Genomic DNA, 27,474 nt, shown 5'->3' on the forward strand with positions numbered 1-27,474 from the left:
GGCATCACCTTAGGATTTTCCCCCTTTAATATAAAAGTATAACTACAGTGGTCCAATGTACAAGTACAAAAAAAAAAAGTTCGCATACTAAAAAAAAGAAAAAGTTCCATAATACTGTACATACAAAAATTGTTCAACAAGAATGATTTAAATCTATCTGTTCTTTTCCGGATCTGGAAGACACAAATGTAAAGTCTACAACTGTATTATTGCTGGAACATGTGCCCAGGAACACTATGTTTCCCTTCCTTTTCCTCTGTCCCAGCCCCGCCTTCAGAGTCCCCTGAGCTTGGATCACAAGCCAACAGCATCCCTGAAGATAACCAGAGCCAAATGTTTACTCAATGGAAGTCATTATTCAGTGAGCCGCTGCTTACCATAAACTATGAAGAGCACAAGCTTTAAGCCCAGCCAAGATTAAATCCAGACGGAGGTCTTCCCATTCCCTGATTTGCTACTCGTACTGCTTTTGTTGGACCCAGCTTTAGACCCCACTTTGGCTTTTTTCTCCCGGGGAGCAGGGGGGTTGTTTTGGTGATTGTAGGCCTGGATTGCTAGATCCAAGCGTTCCTGAGCCATTCTGATCTCCCGCTGCAGCGTCTCCAGGTCAGCGGGGAGGTGCTCCTCGTGGCTGCCGTACTGTTGTTCCTGGGCGATGTTGGCCTTGTTCTGCTTGTAGGCGATCTTCGCATTCGACAGCTCGGTGTACTGAATGTGATCTGGTTTGACGGCAATGTTATAGCCAGGGGGAGCAGACGGTGTATTCCAGGTGAAAGGATAATTATACACACCCGGGTCTTCCAGTTCTCTCCTTTTGCTGTTGAGTGAGTCTCGAATTGTCCCAAAGCCTAAATGGAGCATCTCCCAGATGTTCAGCAACAGGCAGAGGCCTGTAACGCCGTACATTATCAGAAGGAAGATGGTCTTTTCAGTGGGTCTAGAAATAAAGCAGTCTATCTTATGCGGGCAAGGAATTCTACTGCACACATAGGATGGGTGGACTTGGAAGCCATACAGAAAATACTGCCCTATCAGAAAACCCACCTCAAACACGGTCCTTGCCAGCAACTGCAGTACATAGATCTTCATGAGACCATCCTCCCGAATCCGCCGTCGGCCATCATGCTTGGGTTTAGGCTGGTTTTGCTCTTTATTTTCCTTTTCACTTTCTAATTCGACTTCTGGATACATCATGGGATCCTCTTCATGGTCCTCTTCTGTCTCTTCCAGAGCCCGATGCTGTTTCCAACGCACGGCATAGGGTTTGCTCCGAGCAGCCTTCTTGTCTGCTTCGCCATGCTCCATTTTGGCAATCTTATGAATGGCGTAGCCCAGGTACATCACTGAGGGAGTTGCCACCAAGATGATCTGGAATACCCAGAAGCGTACATGGGAGAGGGGTGCAAAGGCATCATAGCAGACATTCTCGCAGCCTGGCTGCTCTGTGTTGCACACAAATTTGCTCTGCTCGTCGTAATAGATGGACTCTCCTCCAACAGCTGTAAGGACAATCCGGAAGACGATCAAGACCGTGAGCCAGATCTTCCCCACAAACGTGGAATGGTTGTGGATCTCCTCTAGCAGGCGAGTCAGGAAGCTCCAACTCATGGTGATTGAACTGGTTTGCCCTGATAAAAATGGAAAAATACCAAAGGAAAAATCAGCAAATATTAAAATCTTAATTTAAATTTTTACTGAAATCTTTAGGAACTACTTTTCGACATACTTGAAATCTAACTTCAAGGCTCACACTAGAATGATGGTTAAAATAAATAGCATCTCATTCTACTACCCTCAGGTAGGACAATTCATCTCAGACTATGAGTACTTGTTTGTGCCACCAAACTAAAAGTCTGGTTTGCTTTCATCTTCCCTAGTTTAAAAGGTAAAATTATAGCTATAATTTCAGATGTATTTCTCAGACAGAGGCTTTCAGAACTTTATGAAATATAGGTAAGAAATAAACTATTTGGTCCAGGTATAAGACCTGGTGACAAAGTATTAAAAATAATTTAAAAGATGGTATGGCTGCAAATAACTGGCAATGATCAAGAACCAATATAAGACAGGAAGAAATTAGGAACACACTCCCTAGCTAGGATCCTGTATTATGTCTCTGTATTATGTTTCTGGTGAAAATGTATGTGCAGAGTGAATTGTGAGGACATTACATCCAACCAATAAGCAAATGCATTTAAAACAGCATTTTGAAGGATAGTTTTATTTTGAGATTCTTAGAACTATGTCTAGAATCCGGTAAAAACCACCTAAAAAGGATAATGCACATAAAATTCCTAACGCTACCCCTGACACTGATACACCTAGCTTTTCTCCTCCTCTTCTTCCCTCTCCGTTTACTTCTGCAGATGATAGGTGATTATCAACATCATCAAAGAAGTTTAGATACACTTTACCTTTTATCCAGAACTTCTGTTATCCAAAATTTTCTTACAGAAATGATGTCTTGCTTACAACTTTTCCAGACTCCCTCTGGAAAGGGGGGAAAAAAAAGTCATAAGCTTCCTCCCACAGAAAACAATGAATCACTAAAATGTCATTGTCAGGAAGAAATAATCACTCAGGAATCAATCAGCATGAGTTGGAAACAAGCTTGAGTTTGAATATTTACTGCTTTCTCCTCCCAATAGATGTAGTAGGATGAACTTCATAGCAGTGACCCCAAGAGTCTTAAGTCATTGCAGTCTAAGAAAATACGACAGGAAGATGAGTCATTCATGAAAATCTGAAGTAGAACTTGGGCAGCTATAGGAAAAAAACCAAGGCAGAAAAATCTCAACCAATTTAAACTGGTCGCTAAAGGCCTTGCGAAAATCCTCCCTGCATGCTCTATTCCTGCTCTAGCCTGGAGCGGTCAATACTTCTCACTGGGACTTGAGCTGCCCACTAGGAGCCAGCTGTTTAGTTAAAACACCCAACAGCTGGCTCTCAGTCACTGGGACACACTTGTCCCACAGAAGGTGATTTACAGATTCAACTGCTAGAAAACAGCCACACTGTATTGTGGTAAAAAACAACAAAAACCCCAAGCCCTGGCCCATGTTGCTCAATGGCTAGAGCATCACACACAGAATGGTCTTGGGTTTGCTTCTCAGTCAAGGGCACATACCTGGGCTGCATGTTTGATCCTTGGCCCCAATTGGGGCCACAGGCAGAAAGCAACCAATCAATGCCTCTCCCCCACATCCATGTTTTTCTCTCTGTCCCCTCCTCCCTCCCTCCCTCTCTAAAAATCAACAGAAAAAATATCCTCTGGTAAAGATTAACAAAAAATGAAACAAACAAAAATCCAAGACAAATCTTTGCTAATTATCAAGTTCTGCCAAGTTTGAATAGCTATGGCCAAGATTCATCCATTAGGTGCCAACTTTGTTCATGTATTAATTTAATAAATGAAATTTAAACAATTCCTGGGTGTCATATGTTCATAGATTAAAAATATTTTTTTTGGGGGGGGTGTTAAATACAGAAAAAAATACCTCAGAACAATTTTCAAAAGACCAGTGAAAAAGAGAAAAAGTGTAGGCACCTAACATGTAAGTATCAAGATTTAATACAAAATCTGACCACACAAAGGTCTCATCATGGGATTGTTAGGTCTGATCAAATAATTGAATAGATACCGGCCTCCCCTGGGAACTGACCTTTAGACCACTTCACAACCAACATTCCCTTTTGCTTAGACTACATTCCACTTGCTAAAACCATGATCTTTCCCCTCTGGACTTTCCCAGGATTTGGACCCATCCACAGAGTTCCCCGAAAAAGCCTGCCCACAGTCCTTTAAAACCTGACTCCCCATCTCTGGGTGCTGGTGTCATGGGGGCTCAGCCCATTTGGTCTCAAAACATGACCTAATAAATCTTTACCACTCTCGGCCTTGTGCATACTTCCTTTGGCGACCCTAACAAGGACTTCAAGTACCACTCCCATTTTCAGCCCTGGTATCTGAGTTCGCCACGTCTCCTCTTACTGAATACATAAACTATAAAACCACAAAGCAGGAAGTAAATAATATGCAACCATCAAATGGTGACGTAAACTAGGTTTCTCCATAATTATTCACACTCACAAGTTCAGACTCAGATTTCCCCCAAACACCACATCTAAAGCATTTCCTGAGCCTAAAAAAATCAATAATCAACAAATTCTATTTGTCCCAATATGCCAAAATCATGAAAGAGCAATTGTAACTTGCTTAGAAAACTCCTCCTCTACACTTCCATCCATACAAAATATCTTTTAAAATAATAATTGCTATGAAAGAATTTCAAGGGTTCAGCATTGGCCTTAGCCAGTTTGCTCAGTGGATAGAGCACTGGCCTGTGGACCAGAGTCCCAAGTTCAATTCTGGTGAAGGGCATGTACCTTGGTTGCAGGCTCCTACCTGTTCCGGGCCCTGGCTGGGGCACATGCAGGAGGCAACCAATTGTGTTTCTCTCACATAAATATTTCTCTCTGTCTTCACCTGTCTTCCACTCTCTCTAAAAATCAATGGAAACATATCCTTGGGTGAGAATTTAAAAAAAAAAAAAAGAGTTCAGCATCTCATACAATAATCTAACATTGGGGAGGGAAGGAGAAGTTGGTGATAAGCTCTTCAAGGTTTATGTAAGTTATAAAGCAGCTATTTAAACACACCCCACAGTACACATTGAATACGTTATGCTGTAGGCCTAGAAAATGCTGAAACCTCAGACCCTGATTTTCCGTGGCATTCATTAGTGCCATAGCACCTATTATCCAGATCTTGAGCATAAATGATGTACTTAGTAACTCAGCTCCAGCATAAAATGGGAGTGGACAACTTTCAAAATAACCATGGGCTTCCTAAACTCAACGGCAGCATCGCCGCTGTTTCTATCTACTGCGGAGTTAGTGGGTTTGTCTTTGATACTCTTCCCTTTCCTCTCCTCGCAAGCAGTAAGAAAATGGTTTAAGTATCACAGAGCATATGTCCCAATAGGATGGGGGGAGGTGAGAGGAGGAGGGTGGGAGAGACGGGGGGAACGGAATGAGAACGGTGGGTTCTGGAATTAACATTTCTAAGCAGAACTGTGCGGTCTCCTTGTGTTCTTGCTCCACTAATACCAAACCTTTCCTTTTCTGCTCTGCTATCAGAGGCCTAAGATTCAGGACATAGTCTTCTCTGGCTTCCAAACAGACTTGTTATAGAGCAGGGAGAGAAGAGCAACAATTAACCTGCAAATTGCTCTCATGAAAAATAAAAACCACTTCCATTCTGCATCCATGAATGGAAAACGATGTGGGAACATGTGACAGGTGCTGGTGAGAAATGGGGGAATGAGTGCCAAACACTCAAATGTTTAGGAAAGCCCCAGCTGACTTATATGTGCTTTTACACTTAGTATCTTCTTGAGTGTATCCTTTAAGCTTTGGTTGGATTTATCTACAAATTCTAGGAAGTGGTATTATTAGGCCCAAGAAATGTAAACCTGCATGGTTCTTGCTTTGTACTGTTATTTGACGTCCTAGCAATTTAGGATGCCTGGCAACAAATGATGACAACTTCACCTCAACCTCATCAGCAGTCTGATATGCTACTGTACTGGGTGCAAAATTACAGAAATGTGTATGTTTTCAATACAGCAGGATGCACATCCTCCATATTGCCCCCTTTGAGGACTAGTTCTATCCTTCTGCCCATTTATCTGCAGAATGTAGTCTTAATATAGTAGAGACATTAACCATTTGACATTTAACATAAACACCTCATTTTATTGTCTTCCGTCAAATTTATTATTTTTATATAGTCATATCAATTTCTTTCTTAAACATTTTTTAAATGTTTTTATTGATTTTTTAGAGAGAGGAAGGGAGAGGGAGAGAGAGAAACTTCAATGATGAGAGAGAATCATGGATTGGCTGCCTCCTGCATGTCCCCTGCTGGGAATGGAGCCTACAACCCAGGCATGTGCCCTTGACCGAAAATGAACCTGGGACCCTTCAGTCCACAGGCCGAGGCTCTATCCACTGAGCCAGAACGGCTAGGACGAACTAGTGACTTCTTGGTTCATGAGTCAATGCTCAACCGCTAAGCTACATGGCTGGGCTTGAATAAATGAAAAGATGGAGAAGTTATTTTTTCAAAGAAGGCTTTAAATTTTTTTAAAATATATTTTTATTGATTTCAGAGAGGAAGGGAAAGGGAGAGATAGAAACATCAATGACGAGAGAGAATCATTCATCAGCTACCTCCTGCACATCCCCTACTGGGGATCAAGCCCGCAACCCGGGCACGTGCCCTTGACCAGAATCGAACCCAAGAGACCCTAGTCTGCAAGCCAATGCACTATCCACTAAGCAAAACCAGCTAGGACTAAAAAAATTTTTATTGATTTTAGAGAGAGAAAGAAGGAGAAAGTGGGTGGGAGGAAGAGGGAGAGAGAAACATCTATCAGCTGCCTCCTGCACGCTCCCTACTGGGGATCAAATTTGCAATGGGGGTATGTGCCCTGACCTGGAATCGAACCGGCAACCTTTTGGTGCACGGGACAACGCTCAACCGAGACACACCGGCCAGGGCAGTAGGATGGTTTTTAAAATAAAGAACACTGCAATTCACTGTAGCCCATCATTCAAAAGGATTCACACAAACACACAAAACACATACTGAAGAAAATCATGTTTGCTTATATAACATTTACTGGACAGAAACCAAATGTGCTATTTTTAGTCTATTTTCCAAATAACTAAAATTACTATCTGCCTTGTCTTGCACTAGAAAATAGAATTTAAAAATTAGCCCTAACCGGTTTGGCTCAGTGGATAGAGCATCGGCCTGCGGACTGAAGGGTCCCAGGTTCGATTCCGGTCAAGGGCATGTACCTTGGTTGCAGGCACATCCCCAGTAGGGGTTGTGCAGGAGGCAGCTGATTGATGTTTCTCTCTCATCGATGTTTCTAACTCTCTATCCCTCTCCCTTCCTCTCTGTAAAAAAAATCAATAAGCTATATTTAAAAAAAAATAGTTGGCATCAACATGGTAATAAATTACTTAATTCCCTCCAAAATTCTTTATATTTGAAGAGTTTTTCTATCAGTTACACCTCAACAGATCCAAGTCAAAGTTACTGCATTTTTTGGTAAAACAGAACTCATCGGACTTTTGAAGATTAAATGTAAAGCACATTATTTGGATTACCTAAATGAGATTGATTATATAATTATACCCATTTTATCTATTCTTATTTTTTGCTTTTTTAGAGGGAGAGAGGAAGGAAAGAAGAGGGGAGGGGGGAGGGAGGGTGAAAGGGAAGGAGGCAGAGGGAGAGAGAGAGATTGAGAGAGAAGCCACGATGTGTTGTTCTACTTATTTATTCATTCACTGGTTGACTCGTGTGTGTGCCCTGATTGGGGATCAAACTCGTAACACCTTGGCATATCAGGATGATGTTCTAACCAACTGAGTTACTGGGTGACAGCAAATTAGATCCCTTATAAAATTGAATAAATGAGGTCCAGAAAGCTTATAAAATTTGCCTAACATCATCCAATTTTGCCTGCTTTTTGCTAATCCTCAGTGTTTTTTCCATTGATTTTTAGAGAGTGGGAGGAGGAGAGGGAGCAAGAGAAACAGTGATGTGAGAGAGACACATTGATTGGTTGTCTCCTGCATTGACCTACATCAGGGCCGGGGATTGAGCCTGCAATAAGGTAGGTGTCCTTGACCTGAACTGAACCAGAGACCTTCCAGTCTTCCAGCCAACTTAGCATAATGTCTTCAAGAGTCATCCAGGCTGTAGCAGCATGTGTCAGAATTTGCTTCCTTATAAGGCTGGATAATAATCCATTGTATGTAATCTCTCATCAAAGTTTCTATCTCTCGTCCTCTTTCTTTAAAAAAAACTCAAAAATATATATTTTAAAAAGCAATCTGGTAATTTATAGGAAGTTTATACTTTCTAAAAACAACAGTTGTGTTCAAGAGGCATTTAATGTACAATTATATATGCTATGCAACAGACGACTAGAGGAAGGTAACTGAACTCATCTGTTGAAGTTGAAACATATTTTTATAGCATAGTAACTCTCAGGGAAATGTTTTACTTTCCAGTTTATCTGATTCATTTTTTCCAATCCCAAAATATCACTTTCATATATGTGTTTGGAAAAGTCTCTCTAATAGACTCATGTAAAAAAAAAAAAAAAAACTCTCAAGAGTTTCAGATCAGCTAAAAAGACTCCCATAACTTGTCCCATGTCAATTTTTAAGGCTCACTAACCCAGGGGTCCTCAAACTACGGCCCGCGGGCCACATGCAAATACAAATATTGTATTTGTTCCCGTTTTGTTTTTTTACTTCAAAATAAGATACGTGCAGTGTGCATAGGAATTTGTTCATAGTTTTTTTTTAAACTATAGTCCGGCCCTCCAACGGTCTGAGGGACAGTGAACTGGCCCCCTGTTTAAAAAGGTTGAGAACCCCTGCACTAACCTATAATCAGGAAATTAAAATTTTCAAAATTAGCGTTATTCTAAATGTTTTGCAAATACAACAACCAAGTCCAAATAGGTCAGAGCCAAATTTTAATTTTCTTCTAATTAAAAAAACAACAACACAAAACAAACCTAAAACCTACAATAGGTAGACCATATTTTAAAATCTTAACTTCTTTTCTAAATAACAAAATCAAGGATGAACTAAATTAATATTTTAAAAAGGAATTCTTAACCTTGAATTTTGTGAAACAAACAGAGCAAGCACTGAACTAGGAGTCAAAAGATTCTAAACATGTGCTTCAGGATTAAATATTTCCATTTTTTCATTTGTGAAGTAAGTGGGGAATATCAGATTAGATGATTTCTAAGGTCCCTTCTATTAACGTTTAATGAAAATCACTCCAGAAGAATAAAATTCATAAAACAACCAACAGATTATGTATATGGAAAAAAGCGAAGTAATGGCAGTGAAATTAAACAACAGTAAAATGTCAAATTTTCAAGAAGGCATTTCCCAAATGTCATCCTAGAAAATCTATGGTTGGACTAAAGAGTCTCAATATTGATTCATCATGATTCTAAAGTATTATCTGGGCCTCCCAGATCATGAGCTGAGCAATCCTCTAAGAATGGTGCTAGTGACTCACCCTCCTGAATGAGGCTGCTTTGTATGCAGAGACAAGGAATCAATTAAAGGGTTTACAATGAAGTTTTGTTTCAGTGGAACATTTTAAGTGGAAATTAATTCTGCATGAGTGATAATAGATGTTTAATAACTAGCTAGTGACAATTTCTAAGCAAAAGCATTATGGCAGCTAACTAGCAAACAGTAATTTATGTATTACAAACATGAAAACAACTTGTTTTTCAAAAGGGCTCTTAGCTATGGACAATATTTGAGAAACATAAAATATACTTTATTGTGAATCAAATTATAAAACCTAATGGGAAAAAGTAGTTTAAAATCTTGGCTCTATGAACCAATAAGGAAACAGAATACACTATTGTGGGCTGAAGTGTCAATTTGTGCTGGCAAAAAGTTACTCTATTTGAACTTAAGTACCATCAGGAACCAGTTGGAGAAGTATAGAGAACCTGGGATAATGCATTCATTCACAATACATCATAAGTGGTACTGTCTTCATGTAAAAAAAAAACACACACACACACAAAAACAGTATTGGCACACTTGTCCCAAACTAAGCTTAGGTCAAACCAACTGTCTGAACAATGATCGTCTAGGAAAACAAATATATCTAAGACAAAATAAAAATAAATGTATAATAATTCCAATATGACTAGGTTCACAACAACAAATTTGCAACAAAAATAAAGCAGTGTCATACAATGATGGCAAGGGTGGTCTGGTAGAATCTTTCTAGAAGATATGTCTATAACTATAGAGATCCAAAGGTATATTAGTGGTTACTAGGGATGGGGAGTAATAGAAAATGACTGCTAATAGGTATTAAGTCTCTTTTGGGGGGAACAAAAATATAAAATTAGATTGTGGTGAGGGCTACACAACTTGTAGAATACTGAATTATAAATTTTAAATAGGCAAACTGTATGGTATTAATTAAATCTCAATAAAGCTGTTTAAGACATTTTTTAAATATCTCGATACCAGTGAGGTGATACAATGTAACTGAACAGGAAAATGGGGCCTGGAGAACACAAGCACCAACTAAAGGGGGTTACTGGCTAGAGCAATGGAGTTAAACTGTCATATCTTCCCAAAGAAGTCTTCAACCTGGATTCTTATGTGAAGTCTGATTTTTTGGTAAATTTTTAATCAAAGTCTAAAATACCTACGGAAATGCACACAAATATAAGTGTACAGCTCAATGAATTTTCTCAATCAGAACACGCCCATGTAACCAGCACTGAAATCAAGAACAAAATATTACTAACCTCTCAGAACCACAATCATGCCCCTTCATGCCCAAGAGAAACCACCATCCTTACCTCTAACAGCATAGTTTATCCCAGGGCCAACTCTGGTACTGTTGGCATTTGTATAATTCTTCCTTGTGGGAGACTGTCCTATATACTGGAGCAGCATCCCTAGCCTTTTCCAGTTGTAACTACCAAAGGTATTTGTAAACATTGCCAAATGTCCCTTGGGGAACAGTATCACACCACACTAAGACCCACTGGTGTAACCTGCTCTTGAACTTTATATAAATGGAATCACACAGAATAGACTCTTATACTGGAATAATAAAAAATACACTCTTTTATCCTAGCCCGTTTGGCTCAGTGGACAGAGCATCGTCGGCCTGCAGACCGAAGAGTCCCAAGTTCGATTCCGGTCAAGGGCACATACCTTGGTTGCTGGCTCCTCCCCGGCCAGGGCCCTGGTTTCTAGTCTATTCATTTGCTTTACTGTATTGCCATTCTGTGAACACATAACAATTTATCTATTCACTGCTGGTTGATAGTATTTAAGCAGTTTCCAGTTTGGGGCAAGTATGAATAATGCTACTATGAACATTCCACATGTCTTCTGGTGAACTTATGAATGCATTTCTGTAGCATACCTAGAAGCAGAATAGCTAGCCATAGGGTATGTATATGTCAGCTTTAGTAAATCAGCCCTTTCCCAAAGAGGGTTATATCAATTTACACTCCTACCTGCAGTCTCTTTTATTTTTTTAAGTTGACAACTAATAATAATAATAATCTTTTAAAAAACACATTTAAATCATATTGAGAATGCCCGGTTGGAGTGGCTAAGTGGTTGAGCATCGACCTATGAACCAGGAAGTCATGGTTCGATTCCCAGTGAGGGCACATGCTCAGGTTGCAGGCTCAATCCCCAGTGTGGGGCATGCAGGAGGCAGCTGATCAATGATTTTCTCTCATCATTGGTGTTTCTCTCTCTCCCTCCCTTTCCTTTCCTCTCTGAAATCAATAAAAATATATTTTAAAATAATCTATATATATGAGGCTAATATGCTAAGTGTCTGACCGTCCAACCGGTTGCTATGATGCATACTGACCACCAGGGGGCAGATGCCCAACACAGGAGCTGCTGTGATGCACGCTGGCCATTTACAGAGAAAATAGCACCACAGACCTGGCGACGACAAAGCAACACTCAGTTTCCCCCAAGTGGGACACAGGCCCCGCCACCACCCCTGAACTACAGCCCACCAAATTGCAGCCGATGCTGCCGAGACCCCATGGCACAAAATGCAGCCCACAGCTCAGCCCAGAAACAGTGGCTGTGGGCTCCAGGTAATGATGTCACATAGCAACACCCGGCTTCCTCTCCTTACCAACTAGCCTTGGAGTTTCTTCATCCCAGGAACACAACTTGCTTTATACCAGGTGGAAACATTTACACTTTTTTATTTATTTATTGCTTAAAGTATTACACAGGGTATTACATATGTGTTCTTTTTTCCCCCCCAACATTTACACTTTAACCAAATGTCTGTGAAGCATTTTTCCATGCCTCATCTCATTTGATCCTCACAGAAGTCCTGGAGTAGGCAGAAAGGAAACGTGGTGGAATCCTATTTTATTTTCATTAGCTGGAAAATGGAGATTTAGAAAGCTTAGAAACTTGACCCAACTGAAAAGAAGAAATGGTGGGCCTTGAAAATGACTCCAGGTTTTCTCACTGTGCAGAATATAGTCAAACACTGCTGCAGTTAAATATTGTACCCTTTGTTCTCCCTGTGTGATCTACAATAATAATCTGCTTCGTGTTGATATTTACTGCCGTGTTGCTGACAATGACTTGAAAGAGAAGTTGGGGTGCTTCACTGGGCTGGAAAAAGTTTAGCTAAATCAGAAAGCAGGTCTAATTAAGCAAGTTTATTCTATATCTATAAAAGGCTACATTGACGCACACAAGCACAATACATATAAAGCTCTCACTGGCGCCAATTGCATGCGTGTGTTTTGATCTGTCATTGTCGATCGTGAATTTGGTTGACACTTCTATTATAAAGGGCGAATAGCGATATTAAAATATTTCTTCTAATTAATTGCCTTTCAATGTGCATGAATTCATGCACTGGGCCACTAGTAATAATAATATTGAGCTAGAGATCTTACCAGCTGAATAAAGCCTGCCAATTTGTGACTTATTTTAAAAAGAATAGTTCAGCCAGAACCGGTTTGGCTCAGTGGATAGAGCATCAGCCTGCGGACTGAAGGGTCCCAGGTTCGATTCCGGTCGAGGGCATGTACCTGGGTTGCGGGCACATCCCCAGTAGGAGATGTGCAGGAGGCGGCTGGTCGATGTTTCTCTCTCATTGATGTTTCTGACTCTCTATCTCTCTCCCTTCCTCTCTGTAAAAAATCAATAAAATAAAAAAAAAAAAAAAAAAGAATAGTTCATTATTGTGGGAAAAAGCTTTTATATAGTAAAAAGACAAAAACAAACAAACAAAAAACAATAAAATAATATGCCTGAGTAGAAATACTCAACATTAACAATGGCTTATGGACAATTTTTCTTTTATTTGCTTTTTAGTATATTCTACAAAAAACAAGTAATAATGGAGTTGGCAAAGCTTTACTATGCAGGAAAAGCCCCGAGAGAAATTTAAAAGTAGGCCAGGGTACAAATTTCATAATATTTGCATATATTCATAAAGATCAAGTAATGGATACAACACAGAAGTGTTAACTATCTCACAGAAACTTTGGTACAATTACACCCACTTGCATAAGGGGATCCAAGACAGAACTTAAAATTCTACTCCAGATTAAAATGTAAAGGGTGAGCCTAGAGGGTAATTCTTAATCTGTAAGGATATATCAAAAGATAGTAGTACCCTGACATGATGTCTTATATAGCAACTTACTATCATAATGCTGCTCTTCTAATTTCTTTAGAGACTCACTCCCGAATGGTCCAAAAGCAACATAGAAAATTAGTATACCAATATTTACTTGAAATATATCATTGTTGCCACTGCTACCTGCTGGTTATTGAGTGTCTGATATTCAATATTTTGGAAGGGGTTACCTTTATTTGATAAATAGATTATTCAAATAGCCACGAAACCTACCATTCTCCATTACAAGTGAGTTCTATTAAATGTTTACTTGCACCCGGCTGGTGTGGCTTATTGGTTGAGCGTCAACCCATGAATCAGGAGGTCACGGTTCAATTCCCAGTTAGGGCACATGCCAGGGTTGCAGGCTCAATCCCCAATAAGGGGCATGCAGGAGGCAGCTGACCAATGCTTCTCTCTCATCATTGATGTTTCTGTCTATCTATCTTTCTCCCTTCCTCTCTCTGTAAAAAAATCAATAACCCGGGGGGGGGGGGGGAAGGTGCAATGGGGTTATAGGACACATATGTAATACCTTAATCAATAACCAAGATATATGCCCTTGACTGGAATTGAACCTGGGACCCTTCAGTCCTCGCCCCGATGCTGTATCCACTGAACCCAAACGGTTAGGGCAATAAACGTATTTTTAAAAAATAGTAAAATAAATGTTTACTTGACATATGAGAATGTTACAAAACTCATACTTCTGTCCTAATCATTCCACTTCATTTTCTCTCCTTCATATCAAGGGTTCTTCTGTTGGGATAAGAATATGTGTCTGCTTAAAATTTCTCATTGAACTAGTAACTATAATTAACTGGTAATCAAAATAAATTTATTCAGTAGAATGCTTTGTAAGCTATGTATATAAATTTTCCTCCCATGTGCAAATCATAAACATATTTTTCTATCTTCTTTTCTTGCCCAAGTTCAAGTATAATAGAGTGCACAATTCAATAAGAGAACTGAGACAGCCCAGGCGGTTTGGCTCAGTTGGTTGAACTGCAGAAATAATAGCGATTGCCTAGGCTAGTAGTCCCCAACTTCTAGAGTCTGAGGACCTTTAGGTAAATTGTAAGATTTCTCTAGAGCCCTATATAATGGTAGTTATATGTTTATTATCTGTATTTGGAGAAAACAAAGAAAGATAAAACTCTATCATAATAAATCTGCAGCCCTAACTGGTTTGGCTCAGTGGATAGAGCGCCAGCCTATGGACTGAAGGGTCCCAGGTTCGATTCTGGTCAAGGGCATGAACCTTGGTTGCGGGCACATCCCCAGTAGGGGTTGTGCAGGAGGCAGCTGATCCATGTTTCTCTCTCATCGATGTTTCTAACTCTCTATCCCTCTCCCTTCCTCTCTGTAAAAAAATCAATAAAATATATTTTTAAAAATAAATAAATAAATCTGCAGTTTATTTTTTTTTAATTTTTCTTTGTTAATCCTCACCTGAGGATATATTTCCATTGATTTTTTTTTTTTTTTTAAGAGAGAGTGGAAGGGAGGGGGAGAGACACACACAGAGAGAGAAGCATCAATATGAAAGAGACACACCAATTGGTTGCCTCCTGCACATGCCCCGACCAGGGCAGGAATTGAGCCTGCAAGTACATGCCCTTGGTCAGAATCGAACCCGGGACACTTCAGTCCTCAGGCAGATGCTCAATTCACTGAGCCAAATCGGCTAGGGCTGAGTTTATTTACTATAAATAAACTGCATGTACATTTGAAAAGGTCACACATACCATTAGTATTAGTTACAGTTCACAGATAAAACTAGGTTATCTTTCAACTACTCGGCCTGCAGTGGTTCATTGTTTGACACCACAATATGAGACTAACATCCTTATTTTACTGAAGAGGATATCAAAGATCAAGATGACTTGCATACCAATTAGGTGTAAAGTCTAGAATACAACTCAGGACCTAATGATCCTTTTGCTATACTATGTGGGCTCGGTGTTTTATTTTAGGACTACATAGGCGCTGTCAGGGTAGTTAGTTCAGTTGGTTAGAGCGTTGTCCCAATATGCCAAGGTTTCAGGTTCGGTCTCTGAGCATTTCGGTTCTCTATATTTATCTAACAGATATATAAAATAATATACAGGAATATTCTCTGCAGCACTGTTTATAATGGGCTGGAAACAATATAAAGACTATCAGTAAGGAACTGGGTAAACAAATTACAGCCCATCTGTTGTCAAAAAGAATGAGACAGCTTGCCCTAGCTGGTTTGGCTCAGTGGATAGAGCATCGGCCCGCAGACTGAAGGGTCCTGGGTTCAATTCTGGCCAAGGGCACATGCCCGGGGTTGCAGGCTTGATCCCCAGTAGAGGGCTTACAGGAGGCAGCCGATCAATGATTCTCTCTCATCATTGATGTTTCTATCTCTCTCTTCCTCTCCCTTCTTCTCTGAAATCAGTAAAAACATATTTTTTAAAAATATATATATTTTATTGATTTTTTTACAGAGAGGAAGGGAGAGAAAGGATAGAGAGTTAGAAGTATCAGTGAGAGAGAAACATCGACCAGCTGCCTCCTGCACATCCCCTACTGGGAATGTGCCCGCAACCAAGGTACATGCCCTTGACCAGAATCGAACCTGGGACCCTTCAGTCCGCAGGCCGGCGCTCTATCCACTGAGCCAAACCGGTTAGGGCCAATACAAATATATTTAAAAAAAAAAAAAAAGAATGAGATAGCTCTATCTGTAATGATATGAAACTAACGTGTATTAGTGAAAAATGCAGGCTGTGGAACAGTAGGTATAGTGTGCTAACACTTATATGTGTGGGGGAATAGTAAATATATGGTTTGTTATCTCTAGAATTTACAAAAAAGGTAAACAGTAATTGCTTTAGCAGAAAAATAATGTGTGACTGAATGAAAAGAGAACAATGGAAGACTTATTTTTCACTGTATATCCATTTATACCTTTAGGATTGTGACTACATAATACATTACCTACTCCAAAACACAATTTTTTTTCAAGTCAATTAAATGGTCAATTAAAACTGTCAAGTCAATTAAAACTGTCAATGTCAGCTTTAATGTATAACTAGAATATGTGTGGTTTCTTGGGACATATTATACTAACTGTTGGCCCAGCAATTGGGAAGAAATTAAAATTAGAACTAGGTGCAGTCTGTCAAGAAAAAAACACACCTAATCTTCAATTTCTTTATGTCATCTGATAGCCTACTTAAGCCTAGCTGTGATTATCTTCCTGTGAGGCAAGAGTCCCATTGTATACACCATACCACAGGTGATCACTGTATTTTCAGGTCTGTTAAAACTGCTAAAAACTGCCCTGACAGGTATGACTCAGTAGTTAGAGTGTGGCCTAGGGAGTGAAGGTTCTTGAGTTCAATTCCCATCAAGGAAATGTACCTGGGTTGCAGGTTCCTTCCCTGGGGCGCATGCTGGAGGCAACCAATCCATGCGTCTCTCCTTAATGTCTCTCTCTCTCCCCCTCCTCCTTTTTCCCTCCTTTCCACTCTCTCTAAAAGCAATAATGGAAAAAAAAAAAAGCAAGCGCGCGCACCCACACCCCCACCCGCACCCGCACCATCATGAGGCTCCTAGTTAGAACAAAAGCTTTGTCAGAGGTTACTATAATATAATCAGCAACTACAAATAAAAAATAAAATTTTAGCCATAGCCGGTTTGGCTCAGTGGATAGAGCATCGGCCTGCGGACTGAAGGGTCCCAGGTTCGATTCCAGTCAAGGGCACATGCCCGGGTTGTGGGTTCGATCCCCAGTGAGGGGCATGCAGGAGGCAGCCAATCAATGATTCTCTCTCATCATTGATGTTTCTATCTCTCTCTCCCTCTTCCTTCCTCTCTGAAATCAATAAAAATATTTAAAAAAATAAAATTTTTAGTAAGCACTCATATAATTGTTGAATATATAATGAACTATGAGTTAGGTGCTGGGGATACTGGCCTACCCAAGGTAAACATTAATACTGACTTTACAGAATATACAGTATAGTCTAGCGGTGAAATAAGCATTATACAAATAAAGATTGTGATAAAGCCTACAAAACAGAAGTGCTCGGTGCTATGAGAGTGTATTTGTAGGGCGCCCTAACCTAACTGAGGAGATGCAAAGGTTTCTCTGCAGGTGTGCTTACTTAAGCACATTCTGAAGAATAGCTGCCTTCCAGACAGAGGAATTAGCTACAGCATGTACAAAGGCCCTTGGGTGAGCTCTGAACCTTCAAGGAAGAGCAAAAAAATCGGTATGGCTAGAGCTAGACCATACATAACAAGAAAGTACAAAGAAACGATGCTGGAGCCCGGCCAGGGTGGCTCAGTGGGTTGAGCGTAGGCCCATGAACAAGGAGGTCACAGTTCAGTTCCTGGTCAGGGCACATGCCAGGGTTTCCGACTCAATCCCCATTAGGGGGCATGCAAAAGGCAGCCGATGCATTGATGTTTCTATCTCTCTATCCCTCTCCCTCTCTCTAAAATAAATTTTAAAAAAATTTTTTTAAAGAAATAAATGATGCTGGAGAAGTAAGCAAGGCCAGATCACACCTTGTTAAATGAAGGTAAAAGAAACAACATAAGTTTTCAGATAAGTGACTTGATTAAATCTGTTTTATAAAGACAATTCTCTAGGCTGTGAAGAGTAGATGAGAGTATAGCAGGTCCTTAAATAACATGGTTTTGTCAGGGGCCACTGTCTGTGGCATTTGCAGCTCCTCCCCATGTCTGCCTGGATTTTACTCCAGGTATTCTGGTTTCTTCTCACATCCCAAAGATGTGCACATAAGGCAAACGGTGTGTCTAAACCAGCCGTGGGCAAACTACGGTCCGCGGGCCCGGATCCGGCCCGTTTGAAATGAATAAAACTATGGAAAAAAAAGACCGTACCCTTCTATGTAATGATGTTTACTTTGAATTTATATTAGTTCACACAAACACTCCACATCCATGCTTTTGTTCCGGCCCTCCAGTCCAGTTTAAGAACCCATTGTGGCCCTCGAGTCAAAAAGTTTGCCCACCCCTGGGACTCTAAACTGTCCCAGTCTGAGTGAATGTGGGGTGTGTAGGGGTGCACCCTGTGATGGAAGGTCATCCTGGTCCAGGGTGATGCTTGCCCTGAGCTTAGGGTATAGGATCAGGCCACCCTTGACACTGAACTGGAATAAGCAGGCTGAAAGATGAAAAGACTTTGTTTTTTATTAATCTTTCTTTTTTTTTTAAATATATTTTATTGATTTTTTACAGAGAGAAAGGGAGAGAGATAGAGAGTTAGAAACATCGATGAGAGAGAAACATCGATCAGCTGCCTCCTGCACATCTCCTACTGGGGATGTGCCTGCAACCCAGGTACATGCCCTTGACCGGAATCGAACCTGGGACCTTTCAGTCCGCAGGCCGACGCTCTATCCACTGAGCCAAACCGGTTTCGGCTTTATTAATCTTTCTTAAATGTATGTATAGCTCACAGTTTAATGTTTAATATTAGAAGTGTTTTGAGTATTTAAAAATTTGGTGATGTTTCTGTGACCAGAAATATGTAGGAACTTAACTCTTGTTTATATCAATTCGCCTATGGTAAAATTGGTTTCATTAGACATTGTTTTGCTTAAAGTTGCAGTTTCCAAGAACCTATTGCCGTTAAGTGAGGACTTGCCATATATGGCTTGAGGTATATACATGATAGTAAAAGATAAAGAAATGCAAGAGAATAATAAATTCAAGTTGGCAATGACCTCTGATTTTCAAAAGCCTACAGTAGAGGTGGCGGGGAGCATGCAATCAGGTGGAAAACACAGAAGACTTCCACTGTACTGGTAATGTTTTATTTCTTAAGCTGCAAGGTAGGCACACAAGTATTTATTCTAGTATTATTACTTTTTCTGTCTTAAATATTTCATATTACTTTTTCTCTTTTTACAAATGTGAACAAGGAAAACATTTAGAATGGACTATAACACTTAGGAAAAGGTGGCCTAGACCAAGATGGAGAGACAGCGGTGGAGAGTAATGGCAAGAGTCTGGGCTCAGTAAGTTGTTGACAGAGCCACTTAATAAAACAGGGTACAGTGAAGGTCTAGGTTTGCAGCCAAGATCAAGAGCTCAGTCTGGGGCAACTCAATTCAAAGCACTGAATATTTAAGTGGACATGTTGAACAGACAGCTGGGATCAAAAAAAGGATCTGAACTACAGATAAAAATTGAGGCATATTCAAAATATATACAGTAACTGAAGCCACATAGATAAGACTAGAGTGGGAAGAGAGGAAGACCAAGAACCATGACTGGAGAAAGAACAATTAAACATCTGATAAAAGAATGCCCCCCGCCCCCTAGCCTGAAGGAACACCCAGAGAGCAAGGAGGGAAAATTAGAACCCAAGAGGACAAAGTTATTTCAGGAGGGAAATTTTTGAATCTAAATAAACACCCATTCTGGATGGGCAATTAGGAAACTAACGTCCAAGAATGAGTCAAACAGAATTCCCTAAAAACAGAGTCCAGATCTACTTTATTTTTTTTTAAATATATTTTATTGATTTTTCACAGAGAGGAAGAGAGAGAGATAGAGAGAGTTAGAAACATCGACGAGAGAGAAACATCCATCAGCTGCCTCTTGCACATCCCCCACCGGGGATGTGCCCGCAACCCAGGTACATGCCCTTGACCGGAATCGAACCCGGGACCTCTCAGTCCGCAGGCTGATGCTCTATCCACTGAGCCAAACCGGTTTCGGCCAGATCTACTTTACTCTCAACATTCCCAAAGGAAATGTTAACTCAAAGTAACAACAAATTCAGTTAAAACTGATAACTCCTACAAAGATGTAGATAAAAAATAACCTTTTTTAACTATCTGAGACTTGAATACAGTCTTAGAGATTGGAGGGTCAGAACAGAGGTATGAGAACTTGATTCCATTTTATAGAGATAAAGCATCAAAACTTACTCTTTTATACATTTCTTTTATTTCAAAGATTTTAGATAATTTCCCAACTGCTAACCCTTTTTAGCATGTTAAGCTAGAAGCATTTTCAGAACAAAAATCACATAGTATTTATCTTTGAATCTTCAGCATCTAATTTAGTGCCTAACATAAGTACTTGATGGAAAAAGAAAAAGAAAGGTTCACTGAATGAATGTGTGGGCACCAGAATACTTCTGTCGAAATTGTGCTGGTGCTACAGCAATATAATCTCAAAGAACAAGCTTTACTTGAGGGCTCTACTCATTCCACAGAACACTTCATTTCTTTAGAAATAGAGTGTTATGTGCAAAGAGATCTCATCCTTGTCTTGGGGGGGAAACACACACACACACACACACACACACACACACACACCTTTGGGCAACACATTCCACAGGTCTGACCGATAAACCCAAGTGCTGTCCGTCAGTGCAATCTCTGCAACTCAAGGATGTATGCCAGTGCCGTCTGGTCATTCATTCCTGAGAGCTGTAGAAAATAGCACCACACAGACTAAACTCTGAAAAACAATTGTTGGCACTTAGCTGATATTAACAATTCCAAACTGTTTCTATGTCTAAGTTTCAGGTTAATGATATCAGCTAAAATCTATCAAAAGGAATCCCATCCTTTCTCTGACTTTTTATCGGATATTCTGGACAGGAGCCAGATGTTTCTATGCTACAAGAAAAGCATGAGTTGCCTTGGCTGGTGCACTAGGAGTTGTGGGACCATTCCTGGTCAGAGGCAGTGCCTGGATTGCAGGTCTGATCCCAGATCCAGGTAGGTCGGGGCACATGCGGGAGGCAACATAACTTTGTGTCTCTCACATTGGTGTTACACTGATGTTTCTCTCTCTCCTGCTCCCCCCCTTCCACTCTGAGGACCCATGAAGGAAATATCCTCGGATGAGGATTGAAAAGGGAGGGGAGGGGGAAGAAAGCATGAGTTCAGAAACAAGAATTAGACCCTCCCCGTTGCATTTAACTATCCAGATTAATAATAATAATAAAAAGGACATACCTCATTTATTTTAAAATGTGAACAAACTTCAAGTTAAAAAAAAACATGTTGGAACTTAACACTTTACACTTATTTAGGCATGGAACAAACTAGATATTAAGAGAATGAGGTTCTGTATTAATTATGTATTTTGTATTCTAGGATCTCAATTACCAAATTATCCCTTCCTTTGGCTAATTTATAGAATGTGAAATAAGAAAAAATAATTATTAAGGGATAACCGAATTTGTAAGTAAGATTGTTATGTTCAAGAAATGTTGACTTTCTAAATCCTTTGGATTAGACTAAAACTAAAGTCTACCTTCATGAACTGAATAGAAAGTTACTTTGCTTCTTTTTAAGAAAACTGTGGTAACTGCCTAGCATAAGTAGAAAGCCAATTCCAAAGTCACACAACCTAAAAAGCAGTTAAAAGCACTGACTTTTAGAAAGGATACTTGAAGTGCTTAGGGAAAATGCACAAGAGTTTAAGACAAGTAGTAAACATGACACCATTTACAAATCAGGGCAAATAATAAAAGAACTTCCATAGAATTGGCATATATTCTCTTCAAGATGTCCTTCGCCTACAACACTGTTGACAAAGACCTGGCCAACACTAAGACACAGACTTGCTTACCAGACAGAGCTTTTTATCTTTTACCCAGAAAAGTCATTTCATGTTTTTTTAAATTCCGCCATGACATTGCACTTAAGAAATCCAAAGCAACTCTAATATACAACTCTATGCTAAATTCCAAAAAAATGAAACCAGAAAACCCTAGCAAACGTAACCACAATTCAAACTGTTTTTAGTCAGGAGCCCTGAAAATACGTTTATCTTTCTAGCTCTTATTCGGAATATTAATACCGAAACCCCCCTCGTGGGGGGTAAAGGATGTGACCCCTAAATTACATTACGAACTCCCTTTTCTACAGAAGTTAATGGACTCCAGATATGCTATTCTCCTGCATCAGGGAATTAAAATCACAGCGCTTTCTCACGTACTCACTTTAATGTATACACAACGCACAATTGCAGTTAACCAGGCGGACAGGATAGGACAGGATACCGCCTACAAGAACGTATTCTAAGGGGGAGGGGGGATTTACGGGGGGGGGGGGGGTGAGGACACATTTGTAATACCTTAATGAAGAATTTAAAAAAAAGAACGTATTCTAATTTAACTTCTCCGATCCTGATGCTCACAAAATAAAGCACGAGCACAAAGAAACCTGTAACCATGCCCCTTCCCCGCGAACAAAAACTCGGACGACAAAGCCACACTCACCCATTTCGCAAAGAAAAAGTAACACCAATCTCAGGAACAATCGCAAAAAAAAAAAAAAAGGGGGGGGGGGCCCGAAATGCTCAACCACACAATTACGCAAAATCTTTTCAATTCAAGGCTCCACATGCTGCGGCCAACCACACAACTGCCCACAATCACAGCGCGAGCGCCTTCCCTTAGATTTGGAATCTGGAGATGGAAGTGGGGAAAAACACAAAAACACACACAAAGCCAACACAGTCGCCCAAAGTTTCCAAAAGTGGGGAGAAACCATCTGAAGTTTAAAAAAACGTGTTCATCAAGCGGCAAGCCTCCGCTGTCCCCGCCCCCGCCCCGTCCCCCCGAAACACCCGCGGGAGGACCGCGGCCAACGAACCCGAGCCGCCGGGGACACGTCGGGGCCGCGGCCGGAGACAAAGAGCAGCCGGCGCGGCCCTGCGCCCCTAACCGCCCGCCGATGGGGAGCACGGCCGAGCGCCGTCCGAGTGCGCGCCCGGGTCCCCCCGCTCCGCTCCCGCCGCCGCGGCCGGGACCCACCCCCGAGTCGTTTCCCTCCCAATTTGGAAACCGCGCGCCCGGGACAAAGCGGGAGGGCGCGCCTGCGACGGCGGGGCCGCCGCCCCTCGGGCTTGGCGGGAACCCCTCCTCTTCCCCGGCCCCGTCCTCCCGGGACAAGTTCTCCCGTCCCCATCCCGCCCCTTCTCAGCCGGCCCGGCGGTCGCCCCTCACCGGGCGGCGGGGTCCCCCGGAGCCGCCTCCTCCGCCGCCGGGCCTCGGCCCGTCCCGCCGGCCGCCGCCTCATGTGCCCCGCGTCGCCATCGCCTTCGCCGCCACCCGCGCTTCTCCTCCTCCTCCCCCTCTTTGGCCGTCGCCGCCACCTCAGGCTCCTGCCGAGGCCAAAGCCGCTCCCGCCGCCGCCGCCCGGACCCGCGGGGAGGCGCCTGCGCACTACGCGCCGCGAGGGGGGCGGGGGCGTCCCGCCGGCCGGGGAGGGGGGCGCGGCACGTGGCGCGCGCGCGGGAGGGGGCGGCCCGGAGCGCGCGGGGCTGGCACGCGCCTAACTTTCTGCGGCCGGGACCTGGACGGGCACGTTCCCGGGCGGAACCCACCGCGCGGAGTCTGCACCTGGGACGGAGCAGCCCTCGCAGGGTCGGCACGACCCTCCCCTGGAGCGGGCGACTAGCGGCGGTGAGGACGCGCCCTCACCTGGGCATCCGAGTGGGTCCCGCCGTCCCGGAGTGTCCCCAGCTGGCGAGGCCGTGGTCCAGAGCAGGCAGGATGCTCCGCTAACTGGAGGATCAGGCCCCTTGCGGAGCTCACCATCCCAGCCCGCTGAGTAGTGGCTTTCTAGATACATTGAAGTGCTGGACTCCTCGGGTTAGCGGAACCCTAATGGGCCATTTCCTCTTAACCCTTTGCGTCCCAGCAGCCTAGACTTCCTAAAAGTCTAGGAATCTCCATTCTTTTTTAAATAGATAGATAGATATAGATATCAGAGAGAAAGGGAGAGGGAGAGAGATAGAAACATCAATGAGGAGAGAGAATCATTGATTGGCTGCCTTCTGCACGCTCCTTACCGGGGAATCCGCAACCCGGGGATGGAACTCGGGACCCTTCAGTCCTCAGGCCAGCTCTCTATCCACTGAGCCAAACCAGCTAGGGCAGGAATCTCCAGCCTTAAACTGCCTGGTAGGAATCTGAAAATTTCTCAAATACTTTAAGTAGGGTGAGTTAGTGTGAAACAAGAGTAGGAAGGAGATGGGGAAGTACTGTGTATAGTGTTTGACAACTCCCAACACCCACACTCCTAAATCTTCTCTTTTGGCCATCACTATGCAAAAGGATAGGCGTTTAACTTTTCCCTTTTGACCAGAGAGGAAATTAAGCTCTAGCAAGTGAGGCAACCTGCTACAAGTCCACTGCCCACCTCCACCCTGAAAGCCTAGAGCCCTAACAGCTAGTCTAGAGGTTGAAAACCTGAGAGCTAGGCATCTGGCCTACCGACTAAGTTTTGTTTGGCCAGTACGATGTTTTCCCAAAATATGAACGAATCGCCAAATTTTAAAAACCTGTATTTCTGGCTTCTCCCTAAAAATGTCAAAAAAAAGTTGCTCACTTTGAGCCTCTATTTCCAAGTGGCAGCTACTTCTGAGTAACATCTGTTTATCCAGGGCAGGCACTGCCCCCACTCAGCTGCTTGAACTCTGTAAGTTCTTTTCCCTCTTGTTCTTGCCATGCCCCAGTCTCCCCCAACCCCTCATTATCACATTACCTCTACAAACGTATTTAAAATGACAAGTGTGAAGACTGTACATTTATGAAAATTTGAATAAAGAACATGTTAGCAGAAGTAACAGGTAAAACACATCACTGTACATGCTGATTGAAATATTAAACCTCTCACATATTACTCAACCAAGTAGAAATAGGTACAAATCACTTTGGAAAACTGGCAATATCTACTAAAGCTGAACCTGTGGCTACACTATAACTGCAATTCCGTGGGAATTCCACAGAAATGTGTATACATGTTCACCAAAATACTTGTACTGGAGTATTAATAGCATCACTATTTGTAAGAGCCAGAAAACTGGAAACTACCTAAAATGCCCATCAGTGGTAGAAGGGGTAGATAAATTGTATTATATTCACACAAGGGTACATTATGCAGCGATGAGAATGAACAATCTACAAGTATACACAATAAGACAGATAAATCTCACAAAACCATTTATATAAAGTTCAAAAACAGGCAAAACCAACCTGTGCTGTTAGAAGTAAGGGTAGCAGTTAAACTTGAGGGAAGAATAGTTACTGGAAGGGAACATGAGGGGGCTTCTTGGGGGCTAGTCCTATTCTGTTCTTCATCTGGATGCTTGAATACACAGATGTGCTCAGCTGCCACGTCTGAGCTGTACACTTTTGCATGGCATATTAGGAGTTCAATAAAAACTTTAACATAGTGTCAAAAACATCTTGCCCTGACCGGTTTGGCTCAGTGGATAGAGCGTTGGCCTGCGGACTCAAGGGTCCCAGGTTCGATTCCGGTCAAGGCATGTACCTCGGTTGCGGGCACATCCCCAGTGGGGGATGCGCAGGAGGCAGCTGATTGATGTTTCTCTCTCATCGATGTTTCTAACTCTCTATCCCTCTCCCTTCCTCTCTGTAAAAAATCAATAAAATATATTTTTAAAAAATCTGATGATATATGTACAAGGATATATAGCATATACAGAGGTGGCAAAAGTAGGTTTACAGTTGTTCGTATGGAAAAATATACAAGAATATACTCTGCCCAATGTGACCCCAATAAAAAAAGAAAAGTAATGAAACGTCACATCCATGATTAGGTTATTTTTTTTAAAAAGATATAAACTCTTGTGTTTCATGTACTCACAACTGTAAACCTATTTTTGCCCACCCCTGTGTATAAAGAATATATATAAACAAATATGTACAGGGTGGAGCAAAAAGTAGGTTTACAGTTGTATGTGAAATACAGTTTATTCTTTTTTTGTTAATTGATTTGAGAGCGAGGGAGGGAGAGAAATATCGCTCCATTGTTCCACTTGTCTATGCTTTCATTGGTTGATTCTTGTATGTGCCCTCCTGACCAGGGATCAAACCTACAACCTTTGGTATATCGTGAGGACACTCTAACCAACTGAGCTACTCGGACAGAGCCAGAATTTATTCTTTTATTATTATTTATTAATTATTGTATTATTTTCCATATTAATGACTGTAAATCTACTCTTGCCCCACCCTGTATTATGTATTATATGTATAAATAATCTATTATCAAATATTTATTAACTACTTTTCTTATCAATTCATCGATGAATCTGCCGGGGAAGGCTTCCCATCTCATAGCTTTGCCCATTCTTCATGGAGATTAGGAACGATATACTTTCTATATCTGTTACCTTGTTACAGGAAAGGGGACCTGAGCAGTCTGCCTAGGACTGGCCGGCAGTGTGTGGGTTCTTGGCTTCCTTTGTGCAGGAAAAATTTTGCAACACGAATCCAGGTGACTCGGAGGGAACTTTTACTAAAGCTGGGGACAGAAAACAAGAAAGGACTTAGCATAGAAGAAGCAACAGGAGAGCCTAGGCTGGACTGCCTTAGCTCCCTGGGGAGTCAGGGCAAAGGGGACACTGGGGACAGGTTCAAGGGAGTAGCCAGGGATGAGCTGCTGCTGCCCATTTCTCCCCTGGCTGCAAGCCTCTTGGGGTCCTTAGAGCTTAGGAGCTGCATGCCTGTGGGGGAAGGAGGGACAGGGAATGGCCAGGGCTGCTCCCCAAAGGGAGAGCAAGCATTGGACCTTAGTTTTATGGGGTTTTAAAGGCTGGGCATTTAAAAAAATAAAATAAAATAATAAAGGCTGGACATTTAGGGAAGGTCTTAGGGGAGGATCTTAATAGAATATTCATCAGCTTTATGCTGAGGTACCAAAATTAGTTTTTTTTCTCTCTTTTAAAAAAATATTTTTATTGATTTCAGAGAGGGAGAGGGAGAGAGATAGAAACATCAATGATGAGATAGAGTCATTGATCGGCTGCCTCCGGCATGCCCCCCACTGGGGATCAAGCCGGCCAACCCAGCCATGTGCCCTGACTGTGACCTTCTGGTTCATAGGTTGATGCTCAACCACTGAGCCACACCAGCCGGGCCAGGTTTATTCTCTTAATTGCATCTGTCCTCAGGTGTGGTTGGCAAGTGGCATTAATTGGATTTCTGCTGTCTGTCTCCCTAAGTTGGATGATTTAAGCTATTTACCCTCTGGTTGAGGAAAAGTGCAAACCATTTACTCTTAAGTGTCCTGTTTAGGAAAGATAGGATTTTCTAGATGGCTGCAAACTGCTGTTTAACTGTCAGTTTTTCTCTCCCACTTGTCCTGGCTTATTAGCCTGTCTCACCCTTACTACTGGAGGGATTCAGG

At 41.8% G+C, this 27,474-nt stretch overlaps 1 protein-coding gene across 4 annotated transcripts; it reads right to left on the reverse strand.

Moving 5' to 3' along the window:
• On the reverse strand, positions 1-23,790 carry GJC1 (gap junction protein gamma 1). 4 transcript variants are annotated; one of them, XM_059670416.1, is made up of 3 exons: positions 23,739-23,790; positions 2,415-2,490; positions 1-1,628 (listed from the first exon to the last, which is right to left on the reverse strand). In XM_059670416.1, exon 3 carries the CDS (start codon positions 1,606-1,608, stop codon positions 418-420), a length of 1,191 nt encoding a protein of 396 aa, XP_059526399.1. In that variant the 5' UTR covers positions 1,609-1,628; positions 2,415-2,490; positions 23,739-23,790; the 3' UTR covers positions 1-417. The 4 variants fall into 4 exon arrangements, with proteins under 4 accessions (XP_059526399.1, XP_059526396.1, XP_059526397.1 ...); XM_059670413.1 differs by lacking the exon at positions 23,739-23,790 and adding an exon at positions 23,262-23,459; XM_059670414.1 differs by lacking the exon at positions 23,739-23,790 and adding an exon at positions 22,909-22,999.
• Positions 23,791-27,474: the final 3,684 nt, after the last annotated feature.

Source organism: Myotis daubentonii, chromosome 16 (genome assembly GCF_963259705.1).
Source record: "Myotis daubentonii chromosome 16, mMyoDau2.1, whole genome shotgun sequence".
In the NCBI taxonomy this organism is placed as follows: domain Eukaryota; kingdom Metazoa; phylum Chordata; class Mammalia; order Chiroptera; family Vespertilionidae; genus Myotis; species Myotis daubentonii.